Source organism: Gracilinanus agilis, chromosome 5 (assembly GCF_016433145.1).
Source record: "Gracilinanus agilis isolate LMUSP501 chromosome 5, AgileGrace, whole genome shotgun sequence".
Lineage (NCBI taxonomy): Eukaryota > Metazoa > Chordata > Mammalia > Didelphimorphia > Didelphidae > Gracilinanus > Gracilinanus agilis.
The window spans coordinates 284,172,158-284,191,894 of record NC_058134.1 but is presented as its reverse complement, the minus strand read 5'-3'; the positions used below and the strand labels follow the sequence as shown (position 1 = coordinate 284,191,894).

General features: G+C 35.9%; 2 protein-coding genes across 2 annotated transcripts; both read left to right on the top strand.

Annotated features, from left to right (window-relative positions):
- Positions 1 to 1,404: 1,404 nt before the first annotated feature.
- On the top strand, positions 1,405 to 2,340 carry LOC123249152 (olfactory receptor 6C2-like). Its single transcript, XM_044678141.1, has one exon. It carries the CDS (start codon positions 1,405 to 1,407, stop codon positions 2,338 to 2,340), a length of 936 nt encoding a protein of 311 aa, XP_044534076.1.
- Positions 2,341 to 17,493: 15,153 nt separating this feature from the next.
- Positions 17,494 to 18,429, top strand: LOC123249166 (olfactory receptor 6C2-like). The gene has a single exon (XM_044678154.1). The coding sequence runs from the start codon at positions 17,494 to 17,496 to the stop codon at positions 18,427 to 18,429; it is 936 nt and encodes a 311-aa protein (XP_044534089.1).
- The last annotated feature ends 1,308 nt before the right edge of the window (positions 18,430 to 19,737 follow it).

Sequence of the window (19,737 nt, the reverse complement as noted above, 5' to 3'; positions counted from 1 at the left end):
TGAGTTAAAATGAAAATACTCCTTAGAAATAAACATTATCAGCCTCCCAAAATTTATATGGAATTCCTTTCTCATAGGATTAAAGGATTTAAAATTAGAAAATGATGAACCACCTGAATTAAGAGATGAAGATTCTCAGGACCTAAAAGATAAAAGGATTTGCATAAAATAACATAGTTTATAAAAAGCACAGGCTAGCTTTTAAAGCAGGTTTTCTAATTTCTAATAAATATATTTTCAGATATGGCAACTCCCACAGAGCATGTAGGTCCCTACAGAGTGAGATTCTGCTTTGAAAAATTTTGTTGGGGGGAACTGGGCAGAGTTCCATAGCCAGGATCTTCTTGAGGTCTTGGCCAGAAAGGGGAAAAGCTCAGGTGCCTGGGTGACAAAAGAAGCTCAAAACATGAACAGCAATAAGAAGTACATGGAAAGAGAACCAGAAGGACTCCAAAAAAATCTGCACCTTCTCCACAATACTTTTAATGGTCATCTCTGTTTACTATCTGAAATCAGATGTTTCGTGAGATTCCTGGAGCAAGGCTTTTTTAAAAAGTTGCTAGAGAAAAATCATGTATGGGAGATTATAGATGGATAGGCATGAGGTGAAAAGGAGACAATTGTAATCAGCACTGAGTCATAAATAAGATCAGAATGACACACTTAAAACTCAGAAGGGACTTTCTTCAAATAACCTTTCTTCTAGTAACATTTTTCAAGTACTGGAATCCTTATTTAACATAAGAGAAAGTAAGCTCTGAGGGTAACTGACTTGCACATTGAAACAAAGCCAATAAATTATATGAGTCAGGAAATGAAACTAGGTCTTTAAACTCCACTTTTAGTGCTCTGGAGCAATGATGTCAAAATCAAATTAAAAAGGGAGCAATTAAGAAATGCATTAGAATCATTTAAAATCTCTTCTTGAATTACTTATTGATTTTGTTAAATATTTCCCAATTTCATTTAAATATGGCTCAGGCCACCTTGGGGGGTGTTGTGGACCACTGTGTGTTACATATATCAGCTCTTAAATATGGCTAAGGAAAGGAAAAGGGAAAGACTCCATGAGAAAAAAGAATAAAATAGAAGATTGTGACAGAAGACTATGCTTCGGAGAGCAAAAGATATTAACTTCAAAGTGATATAGAAATAATTTTAATCAGTAAGAATTTAAGGAGTAATCATTGTTCATTCCACAGAAATTATTTAAGAAGTTACAGGATCAGTGTATTGCTGGAAATTGTTATTTTCAAGTAGACAAAGAAAAGAGATATGAGCTGCTTCTGTCATTTTTCTCACCATCTCACATTGATCTCTACATGTTTTCTATATTCTCCTCCCCACATCCAAACTCTCTATATTTATTTTGTGTGCAGGTTTATCAGAATTCAGAAGACAGGGATGAAAAATCACACAGCAGTAACTGTATTCATCTTGCGAGGACTGACAGATGACCAACAACTGCAGGTTTTGCTTTTTATCTTTCTGTTTTTCAACTACTTGTTGAGTCTAACTGGGAACCTGACCATCATCACCCTCACCTTGGTGGATCCCCACCTGAAAACTCCCATGTATTTTTTTCTCCGAAACTTTTCCTTCTTAGAAGTCTCACTCACAACTTCCTGTATTCCTAGATACCTCTATAGCCTGTCAACTGGAGATAAAATGATTTCTTATAATGCCTGTGTCACACAAGTATTTTTTGTCATCTTTCTTGGGGCAGCAGAATTCTTTCTTCTGGCCACCATGTCTTATGATCGCTATGTGGCCATCTGTAAACCTCTCCATTACACAACTATCATGAACAGCAAAGTCTCTAACCAGCTCCTGCTGAGTTCTTGGCTAGCTGGATTGATGATCATACTCCCACCTCTTGGCATGGGTCTTGAGTTGGAATTCTGTGACCCCATTATTGACCATTTTTCCTGTGATGCATTCCCTATGCTAGAGATTTCATGCACAGACACACAGTTGATAGAGGGAGTGGTTTTAATTGATGCAATATTGACACTCATCATCACCTTATTCTTAGTGGTTCTATCTTATGGCTCTATACTCAGGACTATTCTAAGATTCCCCTCTGCCCAGCAAAGGAAAAAAGCTTTTTCCACTTGTTCCTCCCACATAATTGTTGTCTCCATCTCTTATGGCAGTTGTATCTTCATGTATGTCAAACCTTCTGGAAATGAACAAGTAGATTTGAACAAGGTAGTGTCATTACTCATGGCTTCTGTTGCCCCTGTGATGAACCCCTTTATTTATGCCTTAAGGAACAAACAAGTTATACAAGCCTTTAAGAACTCAGTTAAAAAGATTACAATTTTCACAAAGCAATAACTGATGATGGAGATTAGGATGGCTAAAGATAAAAGAAAAGCTATTCATCACTCTGAAAGCCTTTGTCGTGCTTCTAGCTATCCTATAGACTATATAGTTCTTAAGGTTCTTGTAGCTCTTTTCTCATGAAGGAAAACTATCACTTAATCTTCAATACACATACAGATCCATTGATAGAAGTCTCTCCTCCTCCCCTTTTATCATAATCTATGACGTTTTTTGTACTTCACCACTGATCTACCACACAATACTGCTTTGTCAGCTATTTTTATGTTGCATTAGCTCAAGATCACTCACTCTTTTAGACAGATCCATGAGATGAATGAATTTGGAGTTTAAAAGACCTGTTTTCAATTCTTCATCAAATATTCACTCTGAAAAACTTACAAATGATCAGTTAATATGCTTAAGAAGAGTTGGGATTTTAGAGGCCATATAGGCCAGTTCCCTCACTATATTCATAAAAAAACTGAAGCCCAAATTTATCAGTCAGTCAATCAGTAAGCCAATAAGCATTTATTATGTGACTAATAATGCTAAACACTAGATATATGAAAAAGGGCATATGACAGTCTCTGCCCTTACAGAGCTCACATTCTAAAATTAGAGATTCATCAGGCAAACAAATATGTACAAATATGCTATAAAAGAAGTAAAGGAGTAAACAGAAGGAAAGTAGTAAAATTAAGAAAACCAGGAGGCAGATATGAGGATGGAGAGCATTCTAGACCCAGGGGACAACCAGAGAAATTGCCTAAACCTGAAAGATGGAATGTCTTGTTTATGGAACAGCCAGGAGACCAGAGTCATTGAATCAAAAATGAAGTAGTGGGGAGTAAAGTATAAGACTGGAAAGATTAGGACAAGTGATATTTTATAAACATCTCTGAAATTCCAAATTAATTTTTTATTAGATCCTCAAGACAAGGTAATAGAGAGGCATTGGTGTGTACTAAGTAGTGGGGAAAACATGATTGGACATAGATTTTAGGAAAAATTCAGTGGCTAAATGGAGAATGGATTGTAGGATGGATAGAGACTTGTGGCAAAGGTAAAATTAAAGGGCTTGACAACAGATTGTATATGGGGTTAAAGGGAATGAAGATTTGATGTAGACACCTAACTTGCCAGATCAGAGCACTGATATAATAGTTGTGCCCTTGACAACATTAGGGAAATTTAAAACATGTAGAGAATTTGGGGGGAAAGAAAACGAGTTAAATTTTAGACGTGTTGAGGTTAAGATATTTACTGGATATATTGAGATTTCTTAAAGGCAGTTAAAGATGGGAAACCAGAGATCAAGAAACAAGTTAGAGCAGAATAGGTGGATCTAAGAAGTATCAGTCTTTGGATATTAGTTAAATCCATGAAAATTGGTGAGATCTTCAGGTAAAGTAGGATAGGGAAAAGAAAAGACCCAAGACAGCTTTCTGAAGGTCATTTTAGTGGACATGACCTAGATGAGGATTCAACAAAGAAAATGAAGAGGAGTGATCTCAAAGGTAGGAAGAGAACTAGGAAAGAGTGGTGACCTGAAAACCTGGAGAAAAGAGAATATCAAGGAGGAAAGAGTGATCAACAGTGTTAAAGGCTGAAAAAAATGTTAAGAATGAGGATTTAGAAAAGACCATTGGCTAATGCATTTAGGAAGTCATTGGTAACTTTGGAAAGTGTTTTCCATGGAATGGTGAGTTCAAGAAGCAACATTTAGAGTGTTAAGGAAAGAGTCAGGGGAGAATAAGTTGAGAAACCTATTGCAGATGGCTTCCTCAAAGACTATAGCCACAAAGGACAAGAGAGATTTAGGACAATAGAAGGAATGGAAAAATCAAAAAAGGATTTTTGAGGATCAGAGAGACATGGACATGTTTGTAAGCCAGGAAAGGGGCCAGTAGATAGGGAAATATTAAAGGTAGGTGAGACACTAGTATGACAGAGGGGACTTCTTGGGAAAAACACGTTAAGAGCCCCTCAACCCATAAAGATGTTGCACAATATCATATAAAGCAGTAACTGAAAAATCAAGCATTGAACCCAGGGTCTGGACTCCAAATCCAGTACTCTTTTCTTGTAGAATACGATGCTTCTCACTTTCTATTTCAGAAACTATAATCCAGTCAATTCTTCTGTCTCTACATGGAAAAGATTGTCAATAAATTGCCTTATGATTCCGTTCACCATTGCTTTGACTTTCCACACCAAACACTTCCTTCTCAACCACTATTAAACCATATGTCTCATGCTTAACTGTTAAAATATAAATTACTTGAGCTCAGCAATTTTTCTAATTTATATTTTTTACTTGTGACTGCATCTCTCACCACAATGGTTGGTACACGTCAAGTACTCAATAAATAAATTCTTTTTCATTCATTTATTCACTGGGGGTAGGTGCATACCATAAAGAGAGTTCAGTTGATTAGAGTCTATGGAAAGGGAAGTTACTTGCTAGCTATCCCAAATAGGTTTTCCTTCTGTAATTGCTTTAACAACCTGCAAGTAGGAGGAAGTGAAAAGACTGAGAGGTAAGATCTCTTCCACTTCTATGATACTATGAAACCATGATTCTGTGATCTAATAACTGCCCTAGAAGGCAATTGTGACACTGTAGAATGGAAATTCATCTCTATGTAACTGTTGCATATTTCCCATAACTTAGGAGAGGTAGTGTGAACATTAAGGGCTATTTTGCTTCTTAAGTGACTACGAGTGTAAATCATTGCTGTTTTGTATTTTCTGTGAATGAAATAAAGGCTTTATTTTTTTAATGTCTTTGCATGTGTTTGAGTAGTTTAGTGAAAGTTCTTTATCTTTTCTATAGTGGCCAAAATGAGTCAAAATCTGATGTTGCCTGTGGAAAACCAGGAAGATTAGAAGAAATTCAACTGCCCAAGAATCATAAAAGAAAAAAACTCCAATTCAAAAACAATGAAAGAAATGTAATTTTATATGATTCTGACAACTCATTTCATATCTAATGAATTGGTGACAAAAGAATTGATATGGAAGAGATTGTGACAAGACAAGGACAGTTGTACATATTGGTGAGGCTATGAGTTAGTTCAATCCTTTTGGTAAATAAGTCAAACTATATTACAAAAATTTTAATTGTTCATGATCTTGGATTGATGATGGTAACCTGCTTCCTCAATAGGAAAATAAAAACCTTATTGCTTCCACTTTACCCTTACCTCTGATTTCTGAGGGGAAATTCTGTTAGGTTGTAATCCAAAGACTCTACTTCTATATTGGAGAGGAGATCAAAAAGGTACCAAAAAGTAGACATGAATCAAGCTTTGAGTAGGCAATTTTATTTCTTCATATAAAGGCTAATAGTAAGCAATAAGGAATTGTAGCTGGGTTACAATTGGTTGAGAAGATAATTTGTGAACTTGATTAGAGCATTTGCAGGAGTCATTCTCCTTATTTTACATTGCTTCTCCACTGATAACAACTTAATAAATTTCAAATGGGCTGTTCCTTCTCCTTCTCCTTCTCCTTTCTCCCTTTCTTTGTAAAGCACAGGCTTAGAATTATCTTTTTTAATATGGCAAAAAAAGGAAAATACATAAAAGCAAATGTGAACACATTTGCAATGGGGTATATGCTAGCATTTTTCCTAATTATTAGAACATATACATAATGCTCCCATGAAACAATATGATTTTGTATTCTTTATTAAGTTTCAAGAAAAAAATAAAACTATAAATAGAGATGAAGAGAAAATAAAATGTCCTTTTACTGTATGTGACTATTCTCTTAGAAAACTCTAGAATATCAGCAAAGAAGTTAATTGAGAGAGATAACCAATCTAGCTAATTTGTTGGATAAAATGGAAAATCCTGATATATAAGCAGATAAATAAGAGGTCAATCATGGAATCACTTTTATCAGTTAGAGTCTAACAATAGGACAATCTTCCCAAGATTTTAGAATAGAAATAGTAAGGGGATTAGGTAAAACAAAAAAAGGACAAAAATCCAAATGAAGAGTAATTAATGAAATCCTAATTAAACCAAAAAATTGAATCATAGAAACAATTGATCAGTTTGAGAAAGAATATGATAATGATGAAATGGCATTCCCATATTTCTAGACTGCAGGAAAAGTAGTTGAAAAGGAAATAATTTGATTCCTATAAATACATTTAACAAAATAGAAAAAGAGTATCAATGAAAAGAATATGCTTTTTTATTAGAAAGCAAACATAAAATGAGGAGAAATAGATCAACTGGGGAAAACTATTTTTTTATTATATGAATTTGAACTATATGAAATTAAAAGTAAAACTGAAAGTAATGATTCTTTTAAAAATGCAAAAGATTGGGGGGGGAGAAGACTACCTAATCTAATTACAAAGAAAAGGGAAGAAAATCAAACTGACAAGATTATAAATGAGCAAGGTGAAATCACAACAAACTCAGAAGAAATAAAAGAATTATTAGCATCTACTACATAGTGTTATATTCTATTAAAGCTGAGAAAGCTTAATAGATAGAATATGTATATAGCAGAAATTCACTTTTGAATATATCAAATTCTCAAACTAACAGAAAACCAAATGATGGCATCAAATAATTCAAACTCAGAAAATGAAATAGTTAAATGAAATATAAAGAAAAAGTAATGATCCTGTTGGATTCACATGAGAATTTAATCAAATTTTAAAAAACAAATTAGTATCTATACCACAAAAATTAATATATGTATATATTAAAAATTAAGAAAACATCTTGCTAGATTGCTTTTATGGGACAAATTATAGTTCTAATACCTAACCCCATTAAGGACAAATCAATGGAAAACTATTGACCAATGTCATCAATTAATATTGATTAAAATATTTTAAATAAAATCCTACCAAATAGACTATAATGACTCATCCAAAAAATCATTTACTATGACTAAGTTAAATATATGCCAATCATGAAAGTATGAGGGAAACAAACATAATTAACTACATTCAGTCCATAAATATCCAAAGACCATATGATTATTCCAGATGATGCAGAATTTTTTGACAAAGTGCAATAATTTTATGCTAAAATATATGTAAAATTTAGGCACAGAGTGACCTTATTTAATAATATAAAAACTATCTATCTTAAACTAAAAATAAATGCAAATGCAGTTAGGTTAAACTAGAAACTTTTCTTATGATAAATATATTAATATAGCAAGGATGTTCATTCTCTCCACTATTCTTTGAATAGAAATGCTAGCGATAGTAATATGACAAGAGAAAGACATGTATAGTGTAAAAATAGGTCAAGAAGAGATAACACTACCCCTATTTCATGATGTGTTGATAATATGCTTGGTATACCCCTAGAGAACTAGCAAAGATACTAATTAGGGCAGTTAATATCCTCAAGTAAATATTCAGGCTATAAAATAAGCCTCTAAAAGTCTAGAATATTTTTTGATATTTATTCAGTGCCTACTCTGTGCCAGGCACTGTATTAAGTACTGGGCATAAAAAAGAGGCAAAAGAAAATCCTTATACTCAAGGAATTTATAATCTAATGTTAAGGCAAAATGCAAACAAATATATACAAAGTCAGCTATATATAGGATAAATAGAAATAATTAACAAAGAATTAAGAATAATTGGGGGTAAGGCTTCCAATAAAAAAAGAGATTTGGGACTTTAAGGAATATATATCCAATAGCCATTCCCTAAGAGATAAGTGATCAAATGTTATTAACAAAGGGTTCTCAAAAAGAATTACAAACTATATATAACTCAGAGGTGTCAAGTAATAAAGGCAACCACTATTTGATAAAAACTGCTGGGAAAAACCAACAGTATGGCAGAGACTGGGCATGCACTAAAATTTCACACCATACAACAGGATAAAGTCAAAATAGATTTTTAATTTAGAAACAAAAGATAATGCCATATTCAAATTATGAGAACATGGAAAAGTTTACCTGTCAGGCCTCTAGATAAGGCAAGAATTTAGGACCAAACACGGCATAGAGAACATTATTAAAAATTAAATATATCTTTGATTACATTATATTTAAAAGTTTTGGTATGAACATAGCTAAAGCAACCAAGATTAGTAGGGAAACAACAAATATGGGAAAATATTTTATAACAAGTGTCTGACAAAAGTCTCATTTCTCAAATACATAGTCAACTGAGTCAAATTTATAAAAAAAGAAATGTGAATAGAGTTACATGAACTGATAAAGGGTAGAGAAAGCACAGCCAAGAAAACAATATACACAACTACGACAATGTATAAAAAAAAATCCTGGGAGACTCTTCTGGGAAAAGACCTGGCTTTATTGTGACAGAGAAATCACAGGACCAAGAGTCTACAGGTTTCCTCCTAGTTCAAAATCTGAGACAGTGGCCAATAACAGCTTTTTAAAGGCAAAAACAGGAATTTACAGAATGATGGTGAAGACTTACAGGGGTTACTCTTGAAAAAGAGTAACTTATAAGATCATGGACAGTTCAGAACTTTTAACCTGGGCTTCTTTACAGGTCATTCTGACATGCCAATGCTGATGAGCCCTCTAAGGGCTCTTGGTTTCCAAGGTTTCACCCTTTTAAGGACTCCTGAACTACACAATCTTTGGGTGATCTGGTCCCTGTAGCCTCTTGCATGAATTAATTTGATATAAAGTACATTATCAAATGGATTTACTTATTTAGGATTAAGCTAGTATCTCACTATTGGTTACATATGGTAACACAAATTCTTAAAGTTACTATAACAATACACGCACTTGAAATTATAACACTGGTATTATCCCGGGACTACATCTTAAGTCTGGTTACAAAGAGACTCTTGTCTAGAATGATATTCTTACTACAAATCAAAGAATTACAAGCTAGCAAACTAAAGGGACTTTTAAACTAATACAAATGCAGGACTGCTTAATTAAATTTCTTTCTTACAAATGCAAATATAAAGAACAATTATATTCAAAACAGTGGGTGTTATAAAAAAGTTACCCTTGAAACCATGATCTAAAACATAAAATCAAAAATATTAAAACTAATGGAGATGGGATGGAGCCAAGATGGAGGAGTAACTATAGCAGCAGTTCTGTTTCACCATGAAAATCCTCTCTGACCAAGATTAAAATATTGCCACAAAATGAATACAGGAGTGAAAGAACCAACAGGGAGACAAAGTGAAACAACCTTGAATAAAAAAAAAAAAAAAAAAAAAAAAAGGTAGGCAGAGACCATCTGCGGAACTGAGGTGAGAGGGGAGCAGAGCTAGCAGGGAGTGAAGAGGAAGCTAAGAACAAGCCACACACTCACCCCTACATCTGCTGTCATGGGTTCCAAAATTAAGCACTAACTAACAGTCAGACCCTGAGATCCTGCCTGGGCAAATAGTGGTCCAAGTCAACTCACACCCCTTGAAATTTCAAACCTGGACTGGAGTCCCAGCCAAGGACAAGGGGGCTGATCAGTGTGGGCCTAGAGTGAAGCCAGGAATCCAAGTCTGGGCTTGGAATGAGGACATAATCCACAGTTTGAGGTGAGGACAAAGTTCTCAGGGGCAGCTGCCCCCTCCAGATCTTTTTGCCCAAAACTAAGAGTGGAGCTCCAGGACAAGGCAATTAATGGTGTGCCTGACTGAATCAAGAACACTTTGAAACCAAAAACTTGAGCCTAAGCCTAGGGCTTGAATTTGATCAGCCCCTGACCTGATCAAGTTCAGAATGAGATTAAAAATTTACACCCAAGTCTGAGGAAAGTCCTTAAGCTATCAGAATCTCTATGGACAATTGAATCAGCAGGGGGAGAGAGCTCTCAGAGCTTTTAGTCCCTAGACCATCTAGTAAATATAATAATATGGGATTTATACCAGGAATGCAAAGATGGTTTAATATTAGGAAAACAATTCACATAATTGACCATACCAATAATCAAACCAACATAAATCACATGATTATCTCAATAGATGCAGAAAAAGCCTTTGACGTAATACAACACCCATTCCTACTGAAAACACTAGAAAGTATATGAATAGAAGGGCCATTCCTCAAAATAATAAACATTATATATTTAAAACCATCAGCAAGTATGATCTGCAATGGGGAAAAGTTATAAGCCTTCCCAATAAGATCAGGAGTGAAGCACGGATGCCCATTATCACCTCTATTATTTAATATTTTCTACTGCTAGCAGTAGCAATTAGAGAAGAAAAATAAATTAAAAGGATTAAAGTAAGCAATGAGGAAACTAAACTATCACTCATTGCAGATGATATGATGGTATACTTCAAGAATCCTAGAAAATCAACTAAAAAACTAATGGCAATAATTAACAACTTTAGAAAAGTTGCAAGGTACAAGATAAACCCTCATAAATCATCGGCATTTCTATATATTTATTTCCAACAAAACTCAGCCAGAGTAATTAAGAAAGAGAAATCTCATTTAAAATCACTCTAGACAATATAAAATATTTAGGAATCTATCTACCAAGTGTTGTAGATAAAGTAATAAAGTAGGGGGTAAATGTTTAAGATTAGGTATTCTTAGGAGGCTTATCAAGCAAGGCTAGAAAATTCTAAATGGAATGGGGAAGCAGGAAGTGGCTCTCTCTCCTGGGATGGACTCCATGTTGGCTGAGTGCAAGTTGCTGCTGACCAACTAACTCAGTGAGAGACCTCAGGGAAAGTGGAGCTTGTATCCTGGTATCCTGAAGGAAGAATCATCTGCCTGTGGGAGGTTAGATTGAGAATGTCAAACCTGACCTGGGCTGCTGGTCATCTCAGGCTGGCTTAACTCCCTAACCTTACTCATCTCAAGGATTACTGGCTGAGGACCTGGGAGAGCTGTATCATCAGTGGAATTGGACAGGATTCAGCAGTAAGGAACCCACTTCCATCCCTGATAGTCTAGCTGTGCCTTGATATAGCATTTAGCTTAGTGTAGATAAGTTCCTTCCCTGACCCAGAGACTTGCCCATAGGTTGTTAAAATAGACATCCCTTTCCCTTCCTTTGAAACCAAAATTAATCTAATTAAACCTGTCTTTCTAAATCTTTGGTACCAGGATACTCACTTCTTAGTTTCACAGACTCCTAGGCTAGGTGGATCTGTGGTGAGAGTTGGTCTCAACTGCCAATCCATAATATCCCATTCCTTGTTCTTTGGAGGAGTTTGTGGTTTCCCAGTTTGTTATTCTCTGTCTGTTGCCCTGTCCTGTCAGTCCTCCTTCTCTCCTTTCTCTAAAGTTTAGAGTCAAAAGCTAGTAATATTTAATTTACCCATAAGAGTTCCCCCATAAGACAAGACAAAACCCAGGAGTTATATGAACACAACCACACTTTTCACACAATTAAAATCAGATCTAAATAACTGGAAAAACCTTAATTGCTCCTGGACAGGATGAGCTCATATAATAAAAATGACAATCCTAACCCAAATTTATCTATTTATTCAGTGCCATACCTATCAAACTACCAAAAAACTTTTTTATAGAATTAGAAAAAATTATAACAAAGTTCATCTGGAAGAACAAAATATCAAGAATATCAAGGAAAATAATGGGGGGGGGAGGGAAATGTGAAGAATAGAAGTCTAGTAGTATCAGATATTAAACTGTACTATAAAGCTGTGATCATCAAAACAATATGATACTTGGGGGCAGCTGGGTAGCTCAGTGGATTGAGAGCCAGGCCTAGAAACAGGAGGTCCTAGGTTCAAATCCAGCCTCAGACACTTCCCAGCTGTGTGACCCTGGGCAAGTCACTTGACCCCCATTGCCTACCCTTACCAATCTTCCACCTATAAGTCAATACACAGAAGTTAAGGGTTTAAAATTAAAAAAAAAAAAAAACAATATGATACTGGCTAAAAGACAGAAGGGTAGATCAATGAAAACCACTAGGGGTAAATGACCTTAACAAGCTATTGTTCAATAAACCCAAAGACCTCAGCTTTTGGAACAAGAATTCACTATTTGACAAAAACTGCTGGGAAATTTGGAAAAGAGTATTGGAAAAATTAGGTTTATATCAATATCTTATACCTGTGAAGGGTTAAAATTTTGGGGTAGGAGTTTGACAAAAGTAGGGGAGCAAGTTGATAAAACAGCAATACTGGGGGCAACTGAGTAGCTCAGTGGAGTGAGAGTCAGGCCTAGAGACAGGAGGTCCTAGGTTCAAACCTGGCCTCAGCCACTTCCCAGCTGTGTGACCCTGGGCAAGTCACTTGACCCCCATTGCCCACCCTTACCAATCTTCCACCTATGAGACAATACACCGAAGTACAAGGGTTTAAAAAAAAACAGCAATACTTATTTATTCTGAGGAGAAGTTCAGATAGGAAATAGGAAAGACGAATGTGAAAATATCACTCTAATATCTTATAGCTATGCCTAAAATCCAAATCCTATACTAAAACTTCTAAGAAACCCTAAATCTAACTGCTTTCAAGGGCAGGGTCTTCTTGCCTGGCTAAACTATAATGACCTTCTAAGATTTATATTCATTAACTAGCTACCTACCTATGCTAATCAATAACTATTAATCATCAACAACCTCATTAAATTTGGTTTCCTAATCCCAACTGTCCAATCTTCCAATTGTCAGTCTGACTAAGACAAAGACAGATTACTTCCTGCTCTCTATAAATCCAGAGAAAAAGAGCCCCTTCTCTTAACTGGCTCTTTCTTATATTCTTGGCCTCATCTCCTAGGTAATGGAAACTTCCACTCTCTGGCCCCACTCTCAGAAGCCTGTCAGAACTTTTTTCAGCTGTGGAGCTTTTACTTAGAAATCCTTCTGCTCTTAAAGAGACAGAGGGAAATTACAAAAACTCCTTTTAGGACACCCTATATGAAGATAAATTCAAAATGGGTAGTACATGTAAAGAGTGAAACCATAAATAAATTGGGTGAACATAGAATACCTGTCAGATTTGTGGGAAAGGAAGAAATTTAAGACCAAGCAAGAGATAGAGAACATTGCAAAATGTAAAATGAATGACTTTGATTATGTCAAATTAAAAAGGTTTTGTACAAACAAAAACAATACAACCAAAATTAGAAGGAAAGCAACAAACTGGGAGAACTTTTATAACAAAACTCTCTGACAAAGGCTTAATTTCCCAAATGTATAAGGAACTAAGTCAAATTTACCAAAAAAAAATCAAGCTATTCCCCAATCAACGAATGGTACAGGGATATGAATAGGCAGTTTTCACATGATGAAATCAAAACTATCAATAAGCACATGAGAAAGTGCTCTAAATCCCTCCTGATTAGAGAAATGCAAATTAAAACAACTCTGAGGTATCACCTTACACCTAGCCTACTGGTCTATATGGCAGCAAAGGAAAGTGATAAATGTTGGAGGGGATGTGGTAAAATTGGAACACTAATACACTGCTGGTGGAGTTCTGAATTAGTCCAACTATTCTAGAGTGCAATTTGGGACTATGTACAAAGAGCTTTAAAAGTCTGCCTACCCTTTGACCCAGCCAAACTACTGTTGGGTTTGCACTCCAAAAAGATAATAAGGAAAAAGGCTTGTACAAAAATATTTATAGCCATGCTCTTTGTGGTGGCAAAAATTTGGAAAATGGAAGGGGGAGGTCCATCCATTGGGGAATGGCTAAATAAATTGTGGTACTGATGTGATGGAATATTATTGTCCTGAAATGAATAATGAAGTGGAGGAATTCCATGTGAACTGGAAAGATCTCCGAGAAGTGATGCAGAGGGAAAAGAACAGAACTAGAACACTGTACACAGAGATTGATACATTGTGGCACAATCAAAAGCAATGGACTTCTCTATTAGCAGCACAATACAGATAAACTTACGAGACAGATTGTTAACCACATCCAAAGAAAGAACTATGGGAATAGAAATGCAGAATAAAAACATATAATTGACCCCATAGCTTGATATGGACGTGATTAGGGTTTTGATGTTAGAAAATCACTCTACTGCAAATATGAATAACATGGAAATAGGTTTTGAACAATGATACATGCAAAATTCAGTGGAACTGCTTGTCAGCTTCAGGGGAGTGGGAGGAAGAAGTGGAGGGATTCAGAAATCATGTAACCATGGAAAAATAATCTAAATAAAAAAAGGAAAAATAATTTTTAAAAAAGAAAGAGGCTTGCTAAGTATTGTTTCTAATGCTATAATGATACTTTCACGTCTCTGTGGACACAAGTCCCATTGCTGTCTCTTTAAACCTGTTTTACTTTATGCTGATTATATGGTAGATTCATTAATTATTTGGAATCTGAATCCCCAAGGAATCTGTTGTTTTCTCTCTCACTAGGTTCCTCAAACACGATCAGTAGATTTAGCAGATAAAAATTTGTGAGGGAAAACCCATCTCTGTGCTCAGTTGTGAAAGACTTTTTTCTCTGTAGTATAGTTAGGTCTGGAAATTGTTCTCACTTTCCAGAGGTCCCATTTTCCTAGATGCAACTATATGGCACAGTGGATAGATTGCTGGGCCTGGAGTCAGAGAATCTGAATTCAAATTCAGCCTGACACTTAGTAGCTAGGAAACTCTGAACAAGTCATTTAATTTCTGTTCATCTCAGTTTCCTCAACTATAAATTGAGCACTTATCACATGAGTTTGTTTGGAGAAATCCTAGAACAAAGCAAAGGATAACTGCTTAATAAAAACTTTATCATTCCTTCTGAATTAAACTTCAAAAGAACATTAGAGGGGATCTGAATGAACGTATTTATTTACAGTTGAAAAACATTAAGCATCAGGAATTTCAAGGTTGAAGAGACCAAAAGTAAAAGCTGGAATTCAAGCCTATATGAACTTTTCCTTTCACTCCACTCCTGCCACCTGTCTGCACTGTTGTTCATCTTTGATTCACTCCAGACACCTTTGTGGTTATTCCAGTTAATGCTGTTCTTTGTGAAGCACTGACAGAAAAGTAAGTAGGAAAAGATTTTACTCATCACACATTTTCTCATTCTATATCCATGAAGATTATACTTACGGGGGCAGCTCAACGGATTGAGAGTCAGGCCTAGAGACGGGAGGTCCTAGGTTCAAATCCAGCCTCAGATACTTCCCAGCTGTGTGACCCTGCCCTGGGCAAGTCATTTGACCCCCATTTCCCACCCTTACCACTCTTCCACCTAGGAGCCAATACACAGAAGTTAAGGGTTTAAAAAAAAAAAGATTATACTTACATGGAATAAATCACTTATTTTTTTAAATGGATAGACTTGTCCACTTCAGAAATTTAAAACTTTTGAAATTTCATTGTCTATTTAAATAATCAATTATGAGAAATCACTTTTTATGAGAAAAATAAGACAATTGAATGTTACGCCCTTATTATAATAGTTAGTCATAGTGTTAACCTTAGCAAGCATAGATTATGTGCACCGTCTTGTGATCTGAAGGGTGTTTGAAAATCCCCATTATTAAAACATTCCTGGGGTTTCCACTAACAAACATTTCAGAATGGAAGACATTTCCATCCTGCAACAAAAATCCTTATATACAAGCAAAACATCCCTAAAAGAGGTAACAACTTAAGACAAGAATTACAAAGGGCATATTCATTATTTTTTCATTATTCTGACACAGTTACTCCAATTTATTTTGTAAAACTTCCACAGGTTCACAATAATGTGAAAATGGTCCGTGACAGTTCTTAGTCAGTTGAACAGCAACACAAACTGCTTACAAATTTTCTGTCTAAAAGAACTTATGAGAGAGAGAGAGAGAGAGAGAGAGAGAGAGAGAGAGAGAGAGAGAGAGAGAATAGTAGAAACAGGCAGAGAAAAGAAACAAGCAAGAATGAACATGTGACATAACAAATGTTTTCAATCACAAGAATAGGACACCCTGTGAGAAAGTTTTCAGGACATCCTCAAAAGCTCATCATATCCCTCATATGAGGAGAAATAATCAAGCACCTTACATAAAACACCAATTCATTCACCAGTTAAAATGAAAATGCCCTTTAGAAGGAACCATTATCAGCTACTCAAAATTTACATGGAATTCCTTTCTCATAGGAATAAGGAACTTTAAATTGGAAAAGATTTTCTAGAGAACAATGAAACATTTGACTTAAGAGATTAAGGAACTCAGGACCTGAAAGATGAAAAGACTTGCATAAGGTAACATAGTTTATGAAGAGTAGAGGCTGGTTTTCCAAGCAGGTTTTCTAGTTTCTAAAAAAGATATTTTCAACATGGCAGCCAAGACTATCTGGGCCCCTGCAGGATGAGACCCTGCTTTCAAAAAAATTTTGGAAGGAATTAGGCAGAGGTCCACAGTCAGGATCTTCTTGATCACATTCCCCTTGGAAAAAGGGGAAAAGCTCAGGTACTTGGATGACCAAAGAGTGAAAAGTAAGAAGTACATGGAAAAGGAACCAGGAGAGCCCAAAGACAATCTATATCTTCTCCACAATATTTTTTATGGTCATCTCAGCTTAGCATCTAAGGTTAGATGTTCCTTCAGATTCCTTGAGCAGGGCTCCTAAAAAAAAGATGCCAGAGAAAAATCAGGTATGGGAGATTATAGATGGATAGGCAATGTCCTGGAATGGGGGAAAAGAAGAGGCAATTGAAATCAGCACTAAGTCATAATTAAAATTAGAGTGGCTCATATTTAAAAAAACAGAAAGGGCTTTCTTCAAGTAACCCCACTGAATAAGTTTTGCAAATATTTGGATTCCTTATTTAACATAAGAGAAAGTAAGTTCTAAGGAACTAATTGACTTCCACATGGACACATAACCTGTAAGTATAAGAGATAGGAAATGAACTAGGTGAAAGACTCCATGCAAAGAAGCATGATATAGAAGATTTTTACAGACTATTCTTGCCAAAGCAAAAGATATCGATTTGAAAGAGATATAGAAATAAGCTATTAACCCTGGAAGGGACCCTAGAAAAGAGTGGAATACAATGTCATGATTCAAACAGTAAGAGAAAATGTTGATAATTCCACAGGAATTATTTGAGAAGTAAGGGGATCAATGTAATACTGGAAATAGGAATTTTCAAGTAGATAAAGGAAACAGATATTAGCTGTTTCTGTCATGTTTCTCCCCAAATGCCATTGATCTCCTTTTCTCTACATCCTCCTCCCCATATCCAAATTCTCCCTCTCTATTTTGTGTGCAGATTTATCAGAATTCAAAAGAAAGGGATGAGAAATCACACAGCAATAACAGTATTCATCTTGAGAGGACTGACAGATGACCCACATCTGCAGGTTTTGCTTTTTATTTTTCTGTTTTTCAACTATGTATTGAGTCTAACTGGGAACCTGACCATCATCACCCTCACCTTGGTGGATCCCCACCTGAAAACTCCCATGTATTTTTTTCTCCGAAACTTTTCCTTCTTAGAAGTCTCACTCACAACTTCTTGTATTCCTAGATACCTCTATAGCCTGTCAACTGGAGATAAAATGATTTCTTATAATGCCTGTGCCACACAGGTATTTTTTGTTATCTTTCTTGGGGCAGCAGAATTCTTTCTTCTGGCCACCATGTCTTATGATCGCTATGTGGCCATCTGTAAACCTCTCCATTACACAACTATCATGAACAGCAAAGTCTCTAACCAGCTCCTGCTGAGTTCTTGGCTAGCTGGATTGATGATCATACTCCCACCTCTTGGCATGGGTCTTGAGTTGGAATTCTGTGACCCCATTATTGACCATTTTTCCTGTGATGCATTCCCTATGCTAGAGATTTCATGCACAGACACACAGTTGATAGAGGGAGTGGTTTTAATTGATGCAATATTGACACTCATCATCACCTTATTCTTAGTGGTTCTATCTTATGGCTCTATACTCAGGACTATTCTAAGATTCCCCTCTGCCCAGCAAAGGAAAAAAGCTTTTTCCACTTGTTCCTCCCATATAATTGTTGTCTCCATCTCTTATGGCAGTTGTATCTTCATGTATGTCAAATCTTCAGGAAATGAACAAGTAGATTTGAACAAAGTAGTTTCAGTTCTAATGGGCTCTGTTGCCCCTGTGATGAACCCCTTTATTTATGCCTTAAGAAACAAGCAAGTCATACAAGCCTTTAAGAACTCAATTAAAAAGATTACAATTTTCACAAAGCAATAAGAGATTATAGAGCTCAATATGAGAAATGATTAAGGAGAAAAGTTGCTCATCATTCTGAAAGCCTTTGTCATGTTTCTTGCTATCTTATTCTACTATTTATAGCAGTCAAGGTTGTCTTAGGTTCTTTTCTCACTAAGGAAGAACTATTCCCTATTGCTTAATTCACATACAGGCGCATTAATTGAAGTCTCTCCTCTTCCCTTTTTTGTCATAATCTGTGATGCTTTCTGGACTTCACTCACCTGTCTGCTATTTCTGACTCATTAGCTCAAGATTACTCACTCCTTTAGACAGATTCATGTGATGAATGAATTTTCAGGCAAAAAGACCTCTACTCCAAATCATCATTGGACACTCACTTTAAAAAACAAATAACAGGTAAATATTCTTGGAGGGGTCAGGAATTTAATTAAAACTACACCAATTTCCTCCCACTATACATAAGGAAACTAAGACCCAAATTTATCATCCAGTGAATAAGCATTTATTAAGTGACTACCAATACTAAGCACTGAGGATTTGAAAAAAGGCTTCTGACAGTCCTTGCATTCACAGAGTTCACATTCTAATGAGAGATTCATCAGGCAAACAAATATGCATAGATATACTATAGGGGAAGAAAAAGAGTAAACAGATGGAAGACAATAAAATTAATAAAACTAAGAGGCCAATATGAGGAAGGAGAGCATTCTAGGCACAGGGCACAAGCAGAGAAAATGCCTAGAACTGAGAGATGAAATGCCTTGTTCATGGGACAACCAGTAGGCCAGAGTCACTGGATCAAAAAGTAAGTAGTGGAGAGTAAAGTATAAGACTGGAAAGATTCAGATAAGTGATATGCTATAAAGGACTTTGAAATTCAAAATTATTTTTCTATTAGATCCTTGAGGCAAAGCAATGAGGTATTGGATGGTATTAAGTGGAGAGAGGGGGAACAAAGTGGAATATATGCTTCAGGGAAAGTTTGGGGGCTAAATGGTGAATGGATTGTAGAATGGATGGATATTTGTTTCAAAGGTAAAATGGACAAGAATTGGCAACAGATTGCATATGGGGTAAAAGAAAGTGAAGAGTCAATGAAGAAGGCATCTAACTTGCCAGAGGGGCAGCTGGGTAGCTCAGTGGATTGAGAGTCAGGCCTAGAGACCGGAGGTCCTAGGCTCAAATCCAGCCTCAGATCCTTCCCAGCTGTGTGACCCTGGGCAAGTCACTTGACCCCCATTGCCCACCCTTACCACTCTTCCACCAAGGAGCCAATACACAGAAGTTAAGGGTTTAAAAAAAACCCAATAACTTGCCAGATCAGGG